We start from the raw sequence: 17,787 nt of genomic DNA, 5'->3' as shown, positions 1-17,787 counted from the left end.
ATTAATATGTACAGAACTCTATTAACATTATTTTCACGTTTTGTATTACATAGAGTTAATATTTAGGTAAATTACTTGTGTTTAAATTAATATGGCTGACAATGGAGTTCAAAGTGAACAGGCATCAAACACAGATGGAAGAACATCTGATAACTCACCTCCACAGCCATTGCCAAGAATACACACAAGAAATGTGAACAATTTTAACCTTTATAATCGTGAGGGTGTTTTTATGCATTACTTATTTTTAAACCTCACTATGAGGTATACAAGATATTTTAAACCTGTTTCACGGCGACTTATTGAATTCTTCACGTTGATGAACGCATTAGGAATGTTATCTTTGCTTATTTACATTCATTTTGCACTCGTTCGGAGCACAAGCGACTGTCTTAACCATGTGAGTGACATTTGGCCAAGAAATGGGATTCTTAGGGCCCAGGTTTCATACAATGAAAGTTTACCAAACTATAAACTTTATTTTGCGAGCCAACATCTTGATGATTCGAAAATGTCTGTGCAATCCACTGGCTATAACATGGAGTACAAATACACAGTTCCGATACAGAATAATCAACTTTCTAATTTAAAGCAATGGCAAGCTGACTTATTTCAAAAATATCCATTCGCAATTCAAAACCTAGATCACCAATCAAAAGACAAAACTCCAAATACTGCCAAACTAGAGGCCATGCGAATATTTGGGTTATTTGATAGAAAATGTCCAGTCCTGGTTGACGAATATGTAGAGGATTTTAAACTCTCAATTTTAAAGAAACTTGCTTCAGTGATGCCTCATATGACTATGGTTCAAACAAGAGACCAAGATGGTGGAAGTTTTATAGATGATGAGTTTATTGTTGGAGATAACTTTGAAACAGTGTTCAGTCCATTTGAACCATCACCAATAAGGAGTTACTACGCGATTGAATATAGCTCCGAGTTTGGCTATTTACGTTTATCATCAGAAGCACGAAGTGTGCTTGCCATTCCAACTCTTGTAGTGAATTTGAATCCAGATAAAGACCAGTGTTTTGGGAGTGGCCTCAAGAAGTTTATGTTGGAGACGTTTCTTGGGTATGATGATTATTTGATGACAAGCATTAAGAAATTGGCCGAAAAAGATAATTCTCAAGGATATTTACGAAACCTTGTGACAGGGGAATACTTTAGATTTGTCACACTTTGGGTTAACCATGCATCGGTTATAATCGCATTCTCAGCAATGATAGTGTTCACTCTCATAGTAACGATGCTTCTACGCTACTCGTACCATCAAATATTCATGTTTATGGTTGAAGTACTTCGACTGTTAGACACAGACACACGACTTGCTTTTCCTGCAGCTCCCATGCTTACCATTATACTTGCATTAGTTGGCATGGAAGAAATAATGACAGAGTTCTTCCATGATTCTACCGTTGCTTTTTATGTTATTTTAATCATATGGGCGGCTGACCAGTTTGATGTCATCTGCCTTCACACAATGGTAGGCAGAAGACACTGGGTTCGATTCTTCTATCTCTACCACTTCTCATTTTACATCTACCACTATAGATTCAACGGACAGTACAGCAAACTTGCGTTATTCACTTCATGGCTCCTAATTCTTCATTCCATGCTGTATTTTCTCCACCATTATGAGCTACCAGCCATCCACAGGCAGATACTTGCCCTTAACGAACGTAACAGACAACATAGAACGGATAACTCTAACAACAATAACAACGGAAACAACCGAGATGGAAACGCACAGAACACCCCTCCCACCCCAGCAGATGATCAACCACACGCACCTCCAACAGAACCTTTGGACCAGCCTAATAATCCAGTGTTGCCAGATTTACATGATGGGCAAGATATTGACTTGAACGACATCCTAAACCTTTCAGTATCTGAAAAAAAAACAAGAAAATTGTCCTTACTGCTACCTTTGACTGACATCCGGGAGTTTTTAATTCATTCCCCACAAAACATTGTCCGTTATGTGTTTGGTAAATCAGTTTTTAAAATAGCTGTAGCGTGCTTGCTCTCCGCTGTAGGCTTATCATTACTTGCTGTGGTCGTGCATAACAATTTATCACCAGGGCTTAGTTTGCAGCCAATGGAAGTTTATAAATTTCTTGTTTAAATGTTTTTAACTTATTTTAAAATAATGTTTTTAGTTTGTTTTTAATTTTCCACTCCATTTGTCAAACTTTTTAGGTTTTAACAAAACATTTTTAATCTCAACTTTTATGCATGCGTTATTTTTATTCACTTTCGAAGCTGATGTTAAATTTAAGACTACATTGGTTCATTGAGATTACCACTGTGACACTGGAGTACAGATGTTAATTTCCCCACTTGCTTTACCACACCAACAACTAAACTAAAGTTGCAATTGTTTCGTTTTAGTACATATAATATTGGACCATCTATACCAGTATGTTAGAAAACCGTTAGAAATTATTATTATAAAACTTAGGATTATCTGTGTTTTAAGCATTGTACTTAGTTGAAATTAACAAGTATTTATGTTTTATGTGAATTTTAGATGATTTTAATTTGCTGCTTTCGTAAAAACACTTGATGTTATAACTCTTTGTATTGCAAAAGTAAAACAGAATTTTAAAAATGATTTTTAAGTTCTTGCGCACAAGTGAAAAAAAACAGTTCTATAGCGATTGGTATCTTACAACATTCGCAGTAGTTTGGTATTAAACTTATAATTTCCGAAATTTAACAAATGAAACATTAAAACACCAAAGTCTACTTTTACCAATCACTTCAAAATATTTGCACAAATTGAAACATAATCCATTTTGTTTCTTTTTCTTAACTTCCCACGATAATGTTGTTGATTGGGATATGGATCAGTTTGACGAAGAAACCGATAAATCCCATTATTGCGAATCCAATAGCGGTAGCAACCGCGATCTTTTGGAACTCCTTTCTGTCGGGCTTCGTACATCTCTTTACAAGCCGAATAGAATCCTTTGCGAATTGTTTCCCAGGTTCAACCCATGCCATTACTTGATCCATCTTTGATTTCTTGTGTCTTGTCTTCGAGATAGCAAAGCAATAATGAAGATGCGACTTCGCGTTTTGTTTTGTGACGAAATAGAAGTTGCTTGTACACGTAACACAAGCGTTTACGTCATCAGCGCCGAAGCGTAACGAATATCGATATCCATAGAAATCGCAATGACGTAATAAATCGAATACATTCTCATCAAACCAACATCGCTTGACAGGTAAGAGTGTTCTAACATTTTATTTATTAATCGCGAAACAGTTTATTAGTTATTTACGTTTAAATCAAAAGTCACGTGCTCAATCGTCATGTTTTTTTGGTGTACTAGTACAACTTCTATAACATGAAAATGGCCATTTTCCAATTTCAAAATTAACATGAAATTAATATTCAACACTTTCTTGCTACACAACATATGTTAAGACTTTTAAAGGTTTCCTTTTTTTAATGTCAAATCGGTGCTAGTGAAGAATCTTTTCCCCCACCTTATTTGCTAACCACTAACCCTAGGTTAGGGGGTTAGTGGGTATGGGGGTTAGTTGTTATAGTGGTTAGCAAATAAGGTGGGGGAAAGATTCTTTACTAGCACCGTCAAATCTTTTAAACAAATGCAAATAATCACACAGAACCACAAAATGGAGGCAAAGAAAGCAGCCTACTGCCATGACCTTGAACTGATAAAGCAGGGAGCTGAAGCCAAGGTTTACAAAGGAGAGTTTCTTGGGAGAAACTGCATTGTGAAGGAGAGATTTCCAAAGAAATATCGGCTTCCAGAAATTGATGAAAAATTGACAAAAAAGAGGTTGACACAAGAAGTCCGAGCATTACAGAGGTGTAGGAAGGCTGGGATCGCTACTCCTGCTATTTACTTCACTGATTTAGTTGGGAGTGTTATCTTCATGGAAGAAATACCTGGCTGTACGATGAAGGATTTCATTTCTAATAATTCACAGAAAAAACTTTCTGACGAAGTAGTTTGCGGTGTTGAAAAAATTGGAGAAATTCTTGCAAAGATGCATAATGCAGATATCATACATGGAGACCTTACCACTTCAAATATGATTTTGAAAACATCCGATCAAAATGATGGTCCCATTATTTACATGATTGACTTTGGGTTGAGTCAGTCTTCCTCTTTAGCAGAAGACAAAGGAGTTGATCTTTATGTTCTAGAGCGTGCGTTTTTAAGCTCCCATCCCGATTCTGAAGATTTATTTGAAAAACTTTTACAATCTTATAAATCGTTTTCCAAAAATTGTGAACCAGTTTTTAAAAAGTTTGAGGAAGTTAGAATGAGGGGGCGGAAAAGAACAATGATTGGTTAGATTATTTTTGCTTGCTGTCTATCAGCTGCTCTATATGTGTCGGACTTTTTGTGCTTCAAATATTTTGTATTTTTATGTCTTTTTGAAATATTTGGTTCAAAATCAAAGTTATTTTGACCACAAAAAATTTTTTCTTCTCAATCATATTTTCTTCAATTGTCAGCATGCAGTTTTAAAACTCAATTAAATGATAAAAAAGTAGAAAATATATTTTTACCTTTTTGTTTAATAGTTCAAAACTCCCCAATTAAATTCAGAACAGCTTGAATTAGAAATAGCGAACAGCTTGAAATAAAGATTGGTTGATTTATGGTTTGTTGATTTGTTTCCTTGGAGATTTCAATATATAGGCGGGCGGTCGTGTAGTTTTAGATTAACCGAGTTATTTTAGCTTCAACCGACCTATTAGGCCTATCTCTGTCTAGTTATCTGTATTTTTTTTAATATATGAATAGGGTTATCGTTTAGGGATGTTTCTGGTTTGTAGTAACGTTTTTTTGCGGTTTAGCCCATTCCGCAGTTTTGTTTACGTTTTTTAAAACTTTATCTTATTATTTTGATAGTTTAACCGTCACCCTGTCTAAAAGTCCTAAATACACAATATATTAAGCAATTCCACCCCAGAAATCGTCATAATGACGGCAGGATCCATCGCCGTACCAACCGTAATGCCCCTAAGGGTCCCGGTAGCTGGAAGGCCAAAGAATTCAATCGACTCAAACACACTTATTGAAATTAGATCAGGTATTATTTATAATTGTGGAGTAAAAATCGCCCGCATCCATTTTTTTAAATTGGTTTAAAACCAGTGGTTTTGTTGTTATATTTTTGAGCCTATGTTTCTTTGTTATTTTAATTACTTCATTGTATATAATCTTTGTTAGCACTTGTTGCTGTAGACAAGGCTTGTTAGTAAACTTATATTTGATTTAACAATAGTAAGTTGGTAACCATCTATAATTAGTATGATTCCTTATATTTCAGACACACCGGGCACAAAGATTTATTACACGGTAGATAATACAAGACCTGAACCAGACAAGAAACTTGGGGAAAACACAACATGGTTGTACAAAGAACCTTTCATGTTGAGACATGGAAAGAGATACGTAAAGTCACTTGCAAGGACCAAGTATGTTATTCATATTTGAGATTGAACATTAAAGCTGGATGCTGTTAACATTGTGGGCGTATGTATAAGATATAAACAGTATTTGCCACAACCCAGCTGTCACTCATGGGTTTATTGGCCAGTTTGTAATCCATACAAATATAAGCAACCAGTAAGTGGGCAAGAGTTATATGAAACAGAACACCCTTGTTATAACTGATTAAGTTGCCAACCACTCCAGGGTAAATAAAGTTATGCAAGCTATATATATAATATATAATATATATATAATACAAACGGAGTGTTGGGTTATTTAACATCAGCATTACCCACAGGGACGGTAGAGAGAGCAACGTCGTAACAAAAGTTTTTAACGTTGAGTTTGCCGAACCAAACACAGATTCCGATTCTGAAAGCGAAGGAATCGACGACGCAAGTAATTTCCAACGAGAAATGGAACAAAACATGAAGGTATGAGTTTGTGGGTAAGGCATTGTATGGCCCATTATTGTGTCTGATCAATAACTATTTCTATATAGCTTTAATTGAATTTTAGGTTATACCATAGCTACTGATAGTCAATCTTGTATGCTATTTAATAAGTTTCTTATAATCTCAGAATATAGATTAGTCTTCTATATACCTCTGTCAAAACTTTCACTTGCAACTTTGTATTAATGTTATTCGTTTTTAAACAATTGTTTGTGTAACTGTTAAGTAACACTAGGCTTTATACCCACAACAGTCCTATTCAATCAAGATCTGACTGATTAATATTTGGCATTTGGAATTAAATATATACCACGTCCACAACACATTAAAGGTTTTTGGTTGTATCATCGTATTTCATGTAAACTTTGTTGTATGTCCTCAAAAAGCTCTTATATTTATTCCCAGTCTTCCACACAACACATGACCGCCTCAATATTAAGAGGAGACGGTCCAACACATGGAACAGAATCATGGAATGCTGATGATACTAACTCATTTAACGGTATTTAATATATATATATACATTTCAATGGTAGTTAAGATATACATAGATACATTTAATTCTATGTGAATTAGGTCTTACAGCGTTATGGGATCCTCAGTTAGGGTTTAGGCCAAAGTTGGCACATTACCCCCTGGTACTAAAACCTATAGTTAACACTTAGTTAGAGCAATGTAAAAGGACACATACTCATATCAGTATCATCAAACCTGATATCCATCAGTTACCATGCAAGTGACTAACCACTGAGTCGCAGCCCCACAAAGTCTTACTTTCATAATTTCCAGAGTTGAAACTCGGTCGCACCTCAGGCATGAGAACTTCACGTCTGAACACAAGTTTGTCGGTGAGAGAGGAAGATATGGTAAGGTGAGTTGAACATCACAATGTATGTTGTTGTTGTTGTTGGGAATCTGTAAGTTTTATTCAAGCATGCCCAATGTTACTGGGGTTTGTGGATGTTAGAATAATACCTACAATCAAGTCAGCAGATTGCCCATAGGAACAATTTTAAATATATATTGCAAGAATTGTAACTGTGTCAATCATACAGTAATATACAAATATGTAGCAGACAAGTTGGGTTAATACCATGATTTCATACAACATATGCAGCCTATGATAAAATACTTTATGAGTTTTCTATAGATATATATTATATATATATTTCATGTGTTTGCAAATTTTTTTTCCATTAAATTGTTAAGGGGTTAAAAAAACTGCGCCGAAAATCGTGTTTTGTAATAGTTTGCCCCTATATAAACCCTGGTATTAAAAAAATTAAAAAAACTACTTACATTATTACTTTAATTACATTATTGTTTACTTACATTACCACCCACCATGTAGGTGCGTTTACTGTGATGCATCTCGACCAAGGAACTCAAGTTCAAGGTTTTGTCCTGAATGTGGGAAACCTGTTCCTGTAGATCCGAATTCACCAATTGCTGAGCCTGGTTCGGTAAGACTGCTTTGTGGAAATATGGTAGAAGCATTTTCAAGCTACTTAGTTTGGTTGTGCCGTAATGGTTCTCCTCTGACTGTGTTACATCCATGGTCACCTGGCCCTTCATAGGATATCAGAGCTAGATTCTATGGCAAGCAAAAAATATCTTTTATGGTAGACAGGGTAGTCAGACATGAATTTCTGTGAAACAAATCTAACTTATTGGTTGTAACATTTACTGATAGTAATTAAAGTAAATCAGATAACATTAGGCCTGCTTGTCCTGCCACCCAAGGTTTTTGCTTTCGACATAATCAACATAATTAACATGTTTATTCTACAGATGGGAATGTGCACAAGTTGTAGATCATATGTTCCACTCAACCAACCTAAATGCATTGTATGCGAGGCACCGGTTGGTCCTCATCAGAAACCAATTGTTAGTGTTCGATTGCAGGTTAGTGCCTCCCTATGGTACACAGAAGCATCTGCATTAAATAATGTATAAAAATCCTGCATAAAACAATCACCCACAAAGTTACCTGCGTGGTAACTGGTAAGTGGGCGCAGTGTATGAAACAGAACACCCATGTTAAAACGGCTGTTGTTACCCTGTCATGCGAGGATAAACAAGTTACGTTCCTATATCCATATTCTCATGCATATTATACCATTTTAACCCTGCAACAACTACCGTTTTGCTGCTAACTCCATTTACCTCGTTTTCGTGGTTTTATTTGATCCTTGTGACTGTTTTTGAAGAGATAAATAAAATTTATATTAATGTATTGGCCTGTTGTATGTTTTAAAACAAGTTTACTCTTTTAGTAGTATATATATAAACAGTTTTACACACCCAGAATATAGTCCAAACCCTACATACCCCTAGGACGCTATAGTGTGTGGGTCCTGTGGTGCGAACAACCCACCCCACCTCACACACTGTACATCGTGCGAACATCGGTTCCCGTTACCCATCCACGCTGGGGATGCCGCACCCCCACTTCCGAAGTTGGACGGTGAGCTTGTACGTTGCCCCACGTGTACGAGGGTAAATAACCCAGATGCTAGGTTCTGTGACTGGTGCGGGGAAAAGGTGAGGATTTTATTTCTTGTTCTATGTGGGTGAAATTCTTGCCGTGAACCTGGGTCTTAGGCCAGAGTTGGCTCATTACCCCAACATTGTATGTGCATATTTCATATGGGTGAGGTCCTACAGTGAGGCATGCAATAAGCCAACTACCCCAGCATATTTATTCTATTCTGTAAGGTTAAGATCCTACAACAAGTGTAAAATTCTACAACAAGTTGTTTTTTTTAATATTCAGTCTATCATTTCATACGCTTGATAGTAATATGCAAGTATTTGTACCTACATTAACAAACTTCCCTTAACAGCCTATCCCCGAGCAAGCCCCAATGACATGTTCCTTATGCAAATCCAACAATCGACCTTACTCCAAGTTTTGCGCCCAATGTGGGTCAAGTTTCACCCCCCCAAACAGGATGGATCCACGCAACGATGACTTGGGCGATCAAGCCGTCAACTTTCCGTTCAAAACTCTCCCGATGTGGAGTTCGGTGCCCGTGCCATCTTTACCTAGGTCTCCACAAAGGTGAGATGGAAATAGACCTTGTCCTAATAAAATCGATGGTAATTCTAGCACTCTGGGTGTTGTGTTAATCTCACCTTTATAATAGAACCTAATATTAAGTGTCTATAAACTGCCTCAGTGAGGCCTAGATAATAGAACCCTGGGTTTCGGGGTAATAGACCTACATCCCAGGTCTCAGATGTGCCTCACTAAAGACCTCACCCTTATAAAATAAATCTCTGTTATTGAGTGTTTAAACTGCCCAGTTGGTCTAAATGTTTCCATCCTGGGTGTTTGCATAATACAGTTCCATAACAAAGACTTTACTTAACTGACATGGTGTTGGGATAATGGGCCAACTTTGACCTAAATCCAAGATCCAATGGCTTGCCACAATAAAGAAATCACCCCTATAAATAGAATCAGTCCTTATTAGCATCTGTTCTAACCCCCAATATTCCTTTCAGCACACGAATGCTCCGTGCCCCGAAACCCCCAGTACGCGAAGTTCAAACGCAAACGGTCGGCCTATTTTACCCTGGAGGAAAGAAAGTGAACCAGGAGCAGGAGATGATGAGAGAAGTGAGGATGCAAGAGTTGAAGATGAGAGATAAACAACCCGCGCTGACTGCTGTCAGTCCTGGGAGGGGTGAGGAATTGTTTTGTTAAAAGTAAAAAATATATGTTTGTTTATTATATGTTGGTGCTTGATACAATATAAGTCTGTAAGAGATCTTCTGCATTTGAGGAATTGTATCTTATATCTATAGGTGTAACATAACCAAAGGTGTAAGTTGTCTCAGGATTTGTCTTGTTGAAAGTCACTTATTTTAATATACATATATATGTGCAGTTGGTGTTTTTGGTATAATATATAGTATGGTGGGGAAAGATGGGGCACCTTTTTATTCTATTTTCTCGTCCCATTTGGTAATAAACATAGAACATTCATAATCTTTATCTTCTTGTGTGTACAGGGTTTTGGAGGAAGCAGTTGGATCACATATGCGGCCATATAAGGAGTTATACGAACAATAACGTGGAGTTTAGATCCGTGATCGGTGAACCGCGACTTGGAAAGGTGAGGGGGGGGCTTGTAACTTGCGTGGGGTTTGGTTGGGGTTAGTTAGTGTGTGGGAGGGTTGGGTGTTTGAACCTGATTTCAATTGGAAAAAATATGCATGGTTTCTGTGAAGTATAAAGTATGGGGAAAGCATTATTGTAACTTGGTGTAGGGTTGGGTTGAATATGCATGGTTTCTGCAAAATTATAAACATAATACCCGTGTTATAACGATTGTGGTTGCCTCCTTACGCAAGGATAAATAAGTTATGTTTGTTTGTTCATATGTTTAGTTACTTATTGACTCTTATCTTGCGTGTACATTTTTTTGTTCCCATTTTTCAACTGAGGATCTATTCTTTCCAATAATTAAACATTGTTTCTTGCATAATACACATTATTCCCTATTATGACATCACCATAGATCCTTGGAACAGCAATCGATGAAGGGGAGGAAGAAATTATCATGAGCGTGACCTTTGCCCTTAGGGGTCACACAGAGTTCGGGGAAGGTGGTAACCATGGGTTGCAACGAGGTTGGTGTAGCTTATCTGCTGTTCAACTTTTTCGTTTGTTGGTTAATTTTAAAGATTTGTGCCAAAGTGTGTTCTATCACAAGCCAATGTGACTTGTTTTTCTCACGTGGTGGATCAATAAAAGTTGTTACAACACAAGTTTTCTGTATCACACGCTGCGTGCTTGTCTATGAGTTACTACGTATGTGACTTATTAATCCTCGCATGGCGGGGCACAATAGTTGTTATAACACGGGTGTTCAGTTTCATACACCTCGTGCCAGCTTACGAGTTACCACGTATGTATCTTATTTCTTACCCAGATATTAAGATATACTGTGTAACATGCTATTTATACAAACCTCCCCCCAGATATTTACCAATCGAAGAAGAAAGTTGCGTTTGGAAGCACGTTCGACAACGAGGATGTAGAGAATGAGAAGATATCGAAGAAAAAGAAAAAGAATAAAAAGAAATCGCTCGTTCGTGAAGAAAAGATGAATGTAAGATGGTTTATTGACCTGGATATAAACAAAAATAATAGTTAAATATTTTACATAAACATTATGACACTGAACTGGAAAAGCTGAAAAACCTAAAAAAATGTTACAAACCATATTGTTAAAAAAATATCTTTGAAAGTTTGGAGTTGGCTAGAATTTCATTTTAATATTTATGAGGATCTTACATACTCATCCCATGTAAATCAGCATAGTGTATCTTTATCTTTATGCTTAATCATTATATAGGTATCCCATCCAAAGATCCTCACAGCTTCAGAGTCATCTCTTGACCTCGTAGTTCATATTTTAAAAATAAAAAAATCACATTTTCCCAAAAATTTAAAGTCTGATTTTTATTTATTTTTTTTTTGGATGACCTTACTTACCGGTCCTTGCAGCCGGAGGATCGATTGTTAATCAAAGAGCTTGGTCCTCGTGGAGAAGGAAGACCTGATGAAGTGAAGCAGTTGATCAAGGAAGGAGCCGATCCGAACGCAATCGACTCGGAACGAAGATCTGCGCTCGCTGTAGCAGTGATGAAGGATAGGTTGGGATGCGTGGAAGCTTTGTTGAAGGTGGGGGGTTGGCTGATGGAAATCTAATAGGGAATGGGCAATGCTTTTTTTTATACCTAAAGTTTTTTTAAAGATAAATGTGACTTTCTAAACCGTAATCTATTCCGGCCCTTGGTGGCTTAAGTTAAATGCTCGGCAAAATGTGAAGGGGTATAATGCAACATTTTAGAGAACTTTAGGTTCAGGCCAGAGTTAGCTCATTGGCACAATAGTTAGCAGGGATCCAGGTTCAAGGTCCATGGTTGCTACCATTGTGGACAGAACAATATGTCTTGCTGTATCACAGCCCGGACAGGGTGAGGTGTTTACAGTAATATACCGGTTATTTAAACATTAGGAATAACAAAAACCGCTTCTTTCAGTAAGGGCAAGCCAGTAGTGCGTTAGTTCAAGCCAGAGTTGTTGGCTTCATATCCCAAGACATACCAACTAAATTTCCATCAGGGCCCAACCAATAAAAGTTATTATTATTATTATAATTGTATTACAGGGTGGTGCAGATGTGAACAGGAGGTCAGGTCCCCAACATAACTCACCTCTTCATTTCGCTGTGAAGCTTGGACCCGATGGGAAAGATATTGTGAAGCTGTTATTGGAGTAAGTGTAGTTGGACACAAATGTCGATTCTATTACTTAGTATGTGCCCGTTCATTGGGAGCTCTGCTCTCTTGTTTATAGCAACTTTGTGGTATTGTTTCCATTATAATGTTTTTGTTGACAGGTATGACGCAAAGACTGACGTCAAAAACGAACGTGGCCTTTCTGCCTACGATCTCGCAGTTAGGTCTGATTACAACAGCATCCTGGCTCTCTTCAATGAACCAAAAGAGAAAAAAGCAAAGCCAAAGAAGAGAGTTAATAAGAAGAAGGCAGAAAGTTCAAGCGACGACAGTGAAAATGATAGCGATTTGTTTTAGAAACGCCCAGCAACGAAAGAAACCAATCGTAGTTGAAATTATTTCAGTTAAAAGTTGATTCCAGTATTTATAAAGGTCCAGAGTTGAATCGCGATTTGAAAACCGCATTGTGACGTCACATAGCACTCCTAGCGTAGATATTTTAGACACATGTTTTATATTTTGATACCGGTTGCTACTATGTAATAAATGTGAGCGTACGTATGAAATATAATGTTGATAAGCAGGTGTTACAATTCTACTAGAAATAATAAGTTTATTTTTCGTAGTGGCCAGTCATTAGACTGTAAATGCCCGCAGGGTATGACGTACAATATATACTTGACTTTTCAGTTACGTCATGGTCATATAATATCATAATCTATTGTATATGTAGTGCGGTAAAATGACGTAATTTGTTCGCAATTTAAACGGTTTTGAATCATGAATGAAGGTAACTTATATCATGACATTTTCATGCATGCCATTGATTCAACACTCATTCTGTCCTTAACATAATAAAGCGGGTGAAACGACGTAACGTATAAAAACAATCGCCTACAAAGTTACAAACGTGAGCGGACACGAGGTGTATGAAAAATAACATCCGTGTTATACCGACCGTCCGTTGCCCCATGCGAGGATAAATAAGTTATGTACGTGGTAACTCGTAAGACGTAAGCAAACACGAGGTGTATGAAACATAACATACGTGTTATAAAAATTGTCTTTGCCCGCTATGCGAGGATAAACAAGTCACATACATCCAATATACTGGAATATAATGCGTCCACCTTTACGCTATAGTTTACCTGTGGTTCACCCAATTCAAAGGGATCGTCACGGTTGGGTTGGTTTATGGGTGTGGGGGTAAAGCTTACTTTTGTTCACGCTTGACTTCGCATACCAACGCAACGCGTCACGTATTCTATAGAATAAGTCACGTATTCGCGTCTTTCAATCTATTGCATTGTGACGTAACAATTCGTGCGTCGTATTAACGTGTTTGTGACGTAACAGTTATTAATAAGTCTTGTTCTGACGGCGTTTTTAATCTACTTCGTAAACAAGTTGTAAGATACGCTGTTTTGTAACAGCTTAGGATTCCCAAGCAAACTTATGAGTTTAATGTTATTTTTAACCTGAAAACAACATGCTTGCTATTGCTATACCAAGCATAATGTAATCGAAGTGATCATTTGGTAAAAAAAGATCCAATACAACTTGTGTCTTCTGGTAAAAAGACGTTTACTAAAACAACAAAGGTTTAGTATTACGGTAAATTAGATATTCACGAATGCTTGTGGAAAATCAAATCGGGATAAATGTTAGACTGCTTCTATTGATTTATTCTATACCAGCTTGCTAACAGTCATGTTGGTCCGTGTTTACTTCATATTTATCCAAACCGCGGGCAGTTATATATTGGCGCGTAATTAAACCTCGGTTTCAATGCATTGTTTGCAAGTCTTAATCTAGCGGTGACTGGATTTCCGCCGAAGCAGCGTTTGTGCTACAGCCCTATATGACCCGCTACCAACAACGTTGATGGGCGTGTCGCCAATTCTGCACTCAGAGCTGTAGTAGTGTTGGTAGGGAAGGCGGCCTAAGTTAAAATTATAAGACATGGGGGGATAAGTTGGAACATGCTTCACTCTCTTTTATTGTCCCATTTAGTAGTCGACAAAGAATATTTAGAAAATTAGTGTCAGTAGGCAAGGTTAATATGTGGTATAGGCTGATAAACTATATATAGTAGGGTGTGGGGTAAGGTGGGACATATTGGCATTTTCTTTTCCGGTCCCATTTGGAAAAAAAGAATATTTAGAGAATTAAATACCATAGCATCGCAACCCTAAAAAACGTTGCAGAAAATACGGGTAGGTTCTTACTGTGTTCCATTTTGCCCCCTTATACAAAAATAGTGTAAGTAGGCTAACTAAGTGAATTAAGTTTCTGGCCACTTAAGAGCATTCAAGTAGCACTTGGGCGTATTTACATTCGAACTGAACAACTTATGTGATTTTAAACGGGTTTATAACCCATTGAGATACTGAGTCGGGTTATATAGCATGCGTTATGAGTTTCAGACCTGCGTCCACAGATTTTACCATCACGCCCGGGTTTATTGAATAATATAAAACATCGCGACCCGGGCGTACCAGCGAGCTTTTATTGTCGTTGTTTGAACTGTCAGTACGTCACTATAGGGTTTGGAATCGGTTGGGTTTGTTGGCAAACCGTATAACAATAGATATTATATTGGTTACTGGATTCACATTTTAACCGTTGCTATGGTATGTAAGACTATATAGTACCAGTACACTTACTTTGCTACAGGGTAAATCCACATAACGTTGCAGTGAGTCGTGTTATGTGAAAGCTTTTTTGGTTTAGCAGCCACGTTTTTAAATGATTCTTTTTAGTATAGCAGGGTGGGGGGAGTTGGGACACCATTAGCAAAGAATATCCAAGTGTCCCGATCGTGTTTTTTAATTAACAACGGTCTATGGAAGTCATAAATATATACAGAGAATATATGTTAAGCAATTCAAGGTTTTGCATATTTTAAGCAGCGATAAAGATGACGCGAAAGTTTATAGTTTCCGAATAAAGCCGCGTTGATTAAGCCGGTTATGACGTAACAGTTAACACGCGCGCGTGATATGTCTGGCTTCTTATGCTCGCTCATGTAATTTGAAAGGTTTCCAGAAATGCATTACAGATGAAGGATTATACAGTTCTCGGTTGTCAAAGCTATTTACTTCTGACATATTTACAGAACCCGCGGAACTGTTTCACAGTATTAAGCTTTGTATTTAGGCTTATTCAACAACAGCAATTGTTTATATATAGGCTACCTTACGTATGGTAAACAAACGCTGTGGCAGCGTCTGTAGTAAGTTTGTTAGGCAGTGGGCGAACTCTAGCTTAAATCCCAGGTTCCTATTTTGAATACGTATTCTTAGCATATGTGCGCGCACGTATTGACTGTATATATTTATTCAAAGCAGTACATATACCATTTTTCTTCAAACCGTGTTTTTGTATAGTTCAAGTCTCTAGAAAGACAGCTTATGTGAGGTTTATCGTTTAATACAACGACTATCAATGTACATTCATGTAATAAAGTATCTTTTACCCCTGTTTTCTATCCCGCAGCTTAATTAGCAAATCTATTTTAGCATTTTAATCTAAACAGAAATGGGAAACTTTCTCTGGTCGATCGTTTGGTGCATTGGTTTATTATTCATCGGGTGGCCAGTTGCTGGATTCGTTGCCGCTCTCTACGTATTATGCCTCCCATTCGCCGTGTGTGTGGAGCCGTGTAAGGGGCTTGTAGAGTTCCTTTTGAAAGGCGTCCAACTGCCGTCCTATTTCGCTGAAAACATGGTTGCAGGAAAGGAATGTTGTTGAATGCACGAACAATATGATGTGAACCAACTTATAGCAGTAGAACTGTTTAATAAACTTCTCGTTGATTATATGAATTAAACGTAACAAAATGATATGATTTTAATGTTATAATCCGGGGTAAGATGGTACATGTTTTTATTCTCTTTTATCGCCACATTTGATAATATAGTTTACAAAATTGTACTGTGTTCCTAATAATGTTTAGTATTAACGTATCCATCTTGCCCCACAGTTTTACAGTAAAATTTAAAATTACAACAAGCATCGTTTTATAACAAATTAACTGAAATATTAAATCACTCCTGCTTTTTGTTTTAACATGATGAGCAATTCCCTTCTTATTTTGTGTGTTTGCTGACAATATAAATACGATGAATAATTCACAAGTTGCTACTTGCATTTCGTATATCAGTATTTCGAAGATTTCTTGTATGAAATTTCTTTCTAATAATATGAAGACGTCTTACATTCGTATTCTACGAGATATATTTATTCATTATTAAGATAAATAGAACCACTCAGAGATTACGAGTTATTGTTGTCTTCATGCAGCGGCACCGTGCGGTTAACAAATATTAAAATACTTTTCACCAAGTGGCGTGAAGACTACAGCGTATGATACCTCCAATGTGGGCATTGGAGTGAAAACCATGGATGAACTGTTCAAGTTCCCACCATTAAAATAAATAATACAGTGCTATATAGTTATGTAGGGTAAAATGGGCACTGTTAAGACATAATGTCCCATATTCAACGTTCTCTTAAAGTCGTGAGGATACGATTATACAAAGTTATAAATGGGACGATAAACGAAAATGTCCCATCTGACCCCAACCTACTATAAACGACCAAAGCTCTTATCACCCTGGGTGCGGCAAGCCATTTGAAACATAGTCCAACCGTTGTATGTAAACAAAATAATCCGCACATTACGTCAGTGTTAATAAGAACGCCCGTTACGCTGGTGATACTTTGGACCGAGTAAACAGCGGGTTAATTTTTACCTTTCTGCCTCTAATTAACACTATCCGTGATAAACTGCGATTTAAATACAAAGAGATATCGCAGATTTTTACGGTGTAGGGTTAGAATATATGGCGTACAAATAGTGGTCGCATTTGAGCAAGATATTTATCCCGGGAAGCAGGTTAATATGGACTTCCTTCTACTTGGAGATCTTTAGATCAGAATTGTCTTGTTACTCATGCGTATATAGATTTTGGTTCGCAGAACGTGAGGTCTTCTATATAGTAGGGCGGGGAAAGACGGGACACCTTTAGCACATAAAATCCAAACATCCTGACCTAATCTTTTTTTAAAAATTTAGCAAATGTCTATGGAAGTCGTCAGGATACGGTTTTGCAATTTCTGAATGATCTTTGTTTACTACTAAATGGAAAGAAAGTATAAATTAAAAGGTGTCCCATCTTTCCCACCTTATACAGCATATTGAACCTCAGAAGTTCCAAACAGAAAGTGATTTGAATTGTTATACACAGATTATAAGGCAGTACAAGATGCAACAACCCGCTTTTTCGGGTAGTTTCATTTTCATTACAAGCCATAACAGGCGATAGGCGTGCATACCAAGTATATATGTGTAGATTGTATTGCATAACGTTCCAGTATAGCGATATAGTGTAAAACAATTATAAAAAGAATTATTCTTGGTATATTTCACAGTGAAATACATCTGTCGGTTTATAGTTTGAAATTCAAATACTGCACAGTGCGATGCATAGTTATAGATGGTGGCAGAGTAGGTATTTGACCAACTCTGGTATTTAAGTACGCATTCCAGGTACCACGCTTGCGCCGATATAAGGGCTCAC

At 37.2% G+C, this 17,787-nt stretch overlaps 4 protein-coding genes across 4 annotated transcripts; 3 read left to right on the top strand and 1 right to left on the bottom strand.

Annotated features, from left to right (window-relative positions):
• Positions 1–15: 15 nt before the first annotated feature.
• Positions 16–3,108, top strand: LOC149729081 (membralin-like). The gene has a single exon (XM_089889118.1). It carries the CDS (start codon positions 92–94, stop codon positions 2,129–2,131), a length of 2,040 nt encoding a protein of 679 aa, XP_089745244.1. The 5' UTR covers positions 16–91; the 3' UTR covers positions 2,132–3,108.
• LOC149729080 (protein transport protein Sec61 subunit gamma) lies at positions 2,569–3,209 on the bottom strand. The gene has a single exon (XM_089889158.1). It carries the CDS (start codon positions 3,022–3,024, stop codon positions 2,818–2,820), a length of 207 nt encoding a protein of 68 aa, XP_089745284.1. The 5' UTR covers positions 3,025–3,209; the 3' UTR covers positions 2,569–2,817.
• On the top strand, positions 3,099–4,651 carry LOC149729079 (EKC/KEOPS complex subunit TP53RK-like). The gene is made up of 2 exons (XM_089889145.1): positions 3,099–3,236; positions 3,643–4,651. Exon 2 carries the CDS (start codon positions 3,652–3,654, stop codon positions 4,339–4,341), a length of 690 nt encoding a protein of 229 aa, XP_089745271.1. The 5' UTR covers positions 3,099–3,236; positions 3,643–3,651; the 3' UTR covers positions 4,342–4,651.
• Positions 4,652–4,792: 141 nt separating this feature from the next.
• On the top strand, positions 4,793–16,483 carry LOC149729078 (double zinc ribbon and ankyrin repeat-containing protein 1-like). The gene is made up of 16 exons (XM_089889116.1): positions 4,793–5,085; positions 5,326–5,473; positions 5,788–5,923; positions 6,350–6,446; positions 6,734–6,815; positions 7,296–7,407; positions 7,736–7,849; positions 8,282–8,488; positions 8,791–9,008; positions 9,455–9,636; positions 9,965–10,068; positions 10,474–10,585; positions 10,937–11,067; positions 11,466–11,642; positions 12,133–12,239; positions 12,364–16,483. The coding sequence occupies exons 1-16, from the start codon at positions 4,977–4,979 to the stop codon at positions 12,557–12,559; spliced, it is 2,232 nt and encodes a 743-aa protein (XP_089745242.1). The 5' UTR covers positions 4,793–4,976; the 3' UTR covers positions 12,560–16,483.
• The last annotated feature ends 1,304 nt before the right edge of the window (positions 16,484–17,787 follow it).

The sequence above is a fragment of the Ciona robusta genome, chromosome 11 (assembly GCF_009617815.1).
Source record: "Ciona robusta chromosome 11, ASM961781v2".
In the NCBI taxonomy this organism is placed as follows: Eukaryota; Metazoa; Chordata; class Ascidiacea; order Phlebobranchia; family Cionidae; genus Ciona; species Ciona robusta.
Note: the sequence above shows the minus strand (reverse complement) of the source record. Positions and strands in the feature narration are given on the sequence as shown.

Coding starts and splice junctions, on each gene's coding strand:
- LOC149729081 (XM_089889118.1), top strand. CDS start 92: ATGGCTGACAATGGAGTTCAAAGTGAACAGGCATCAAACACAGATGGA.
- LOC149729080 (XM_089889158.1), bottom strand. CDS start 3,024: ATGGATCAAGTAATGGCATGGGTTGAACCTGGGAAACAATTCGCAAAG.
- LOC149729078 (XM_089889116.1), top strand. CDS start 4,977: ATGACGGCAGGATCCATCGCCGTACCAACCGTAATGCCCCTAAGGGTC. Junction 7,408..7,735: donor CAATTGCTGAGCCTGGTTCG/GTAAGACTGCTT, acceptor TTTATTCTACAG/ATGGGAATGTGCACAAGTTG. Junction 10,586..10,936: donor TAACCATGGGTTGCAACGAG/GTTGGTGTAGCT, acceptor ACCTCCCCCCAG/ATATTTACCAATCGAAGAAG.
- LOC149729079 (XM_089889145.1), top strand. CDS start 3,652: ATGGAGGCAAAGAAAGCAGCCTACTGCCATGACCTTGAACTGATAAAG.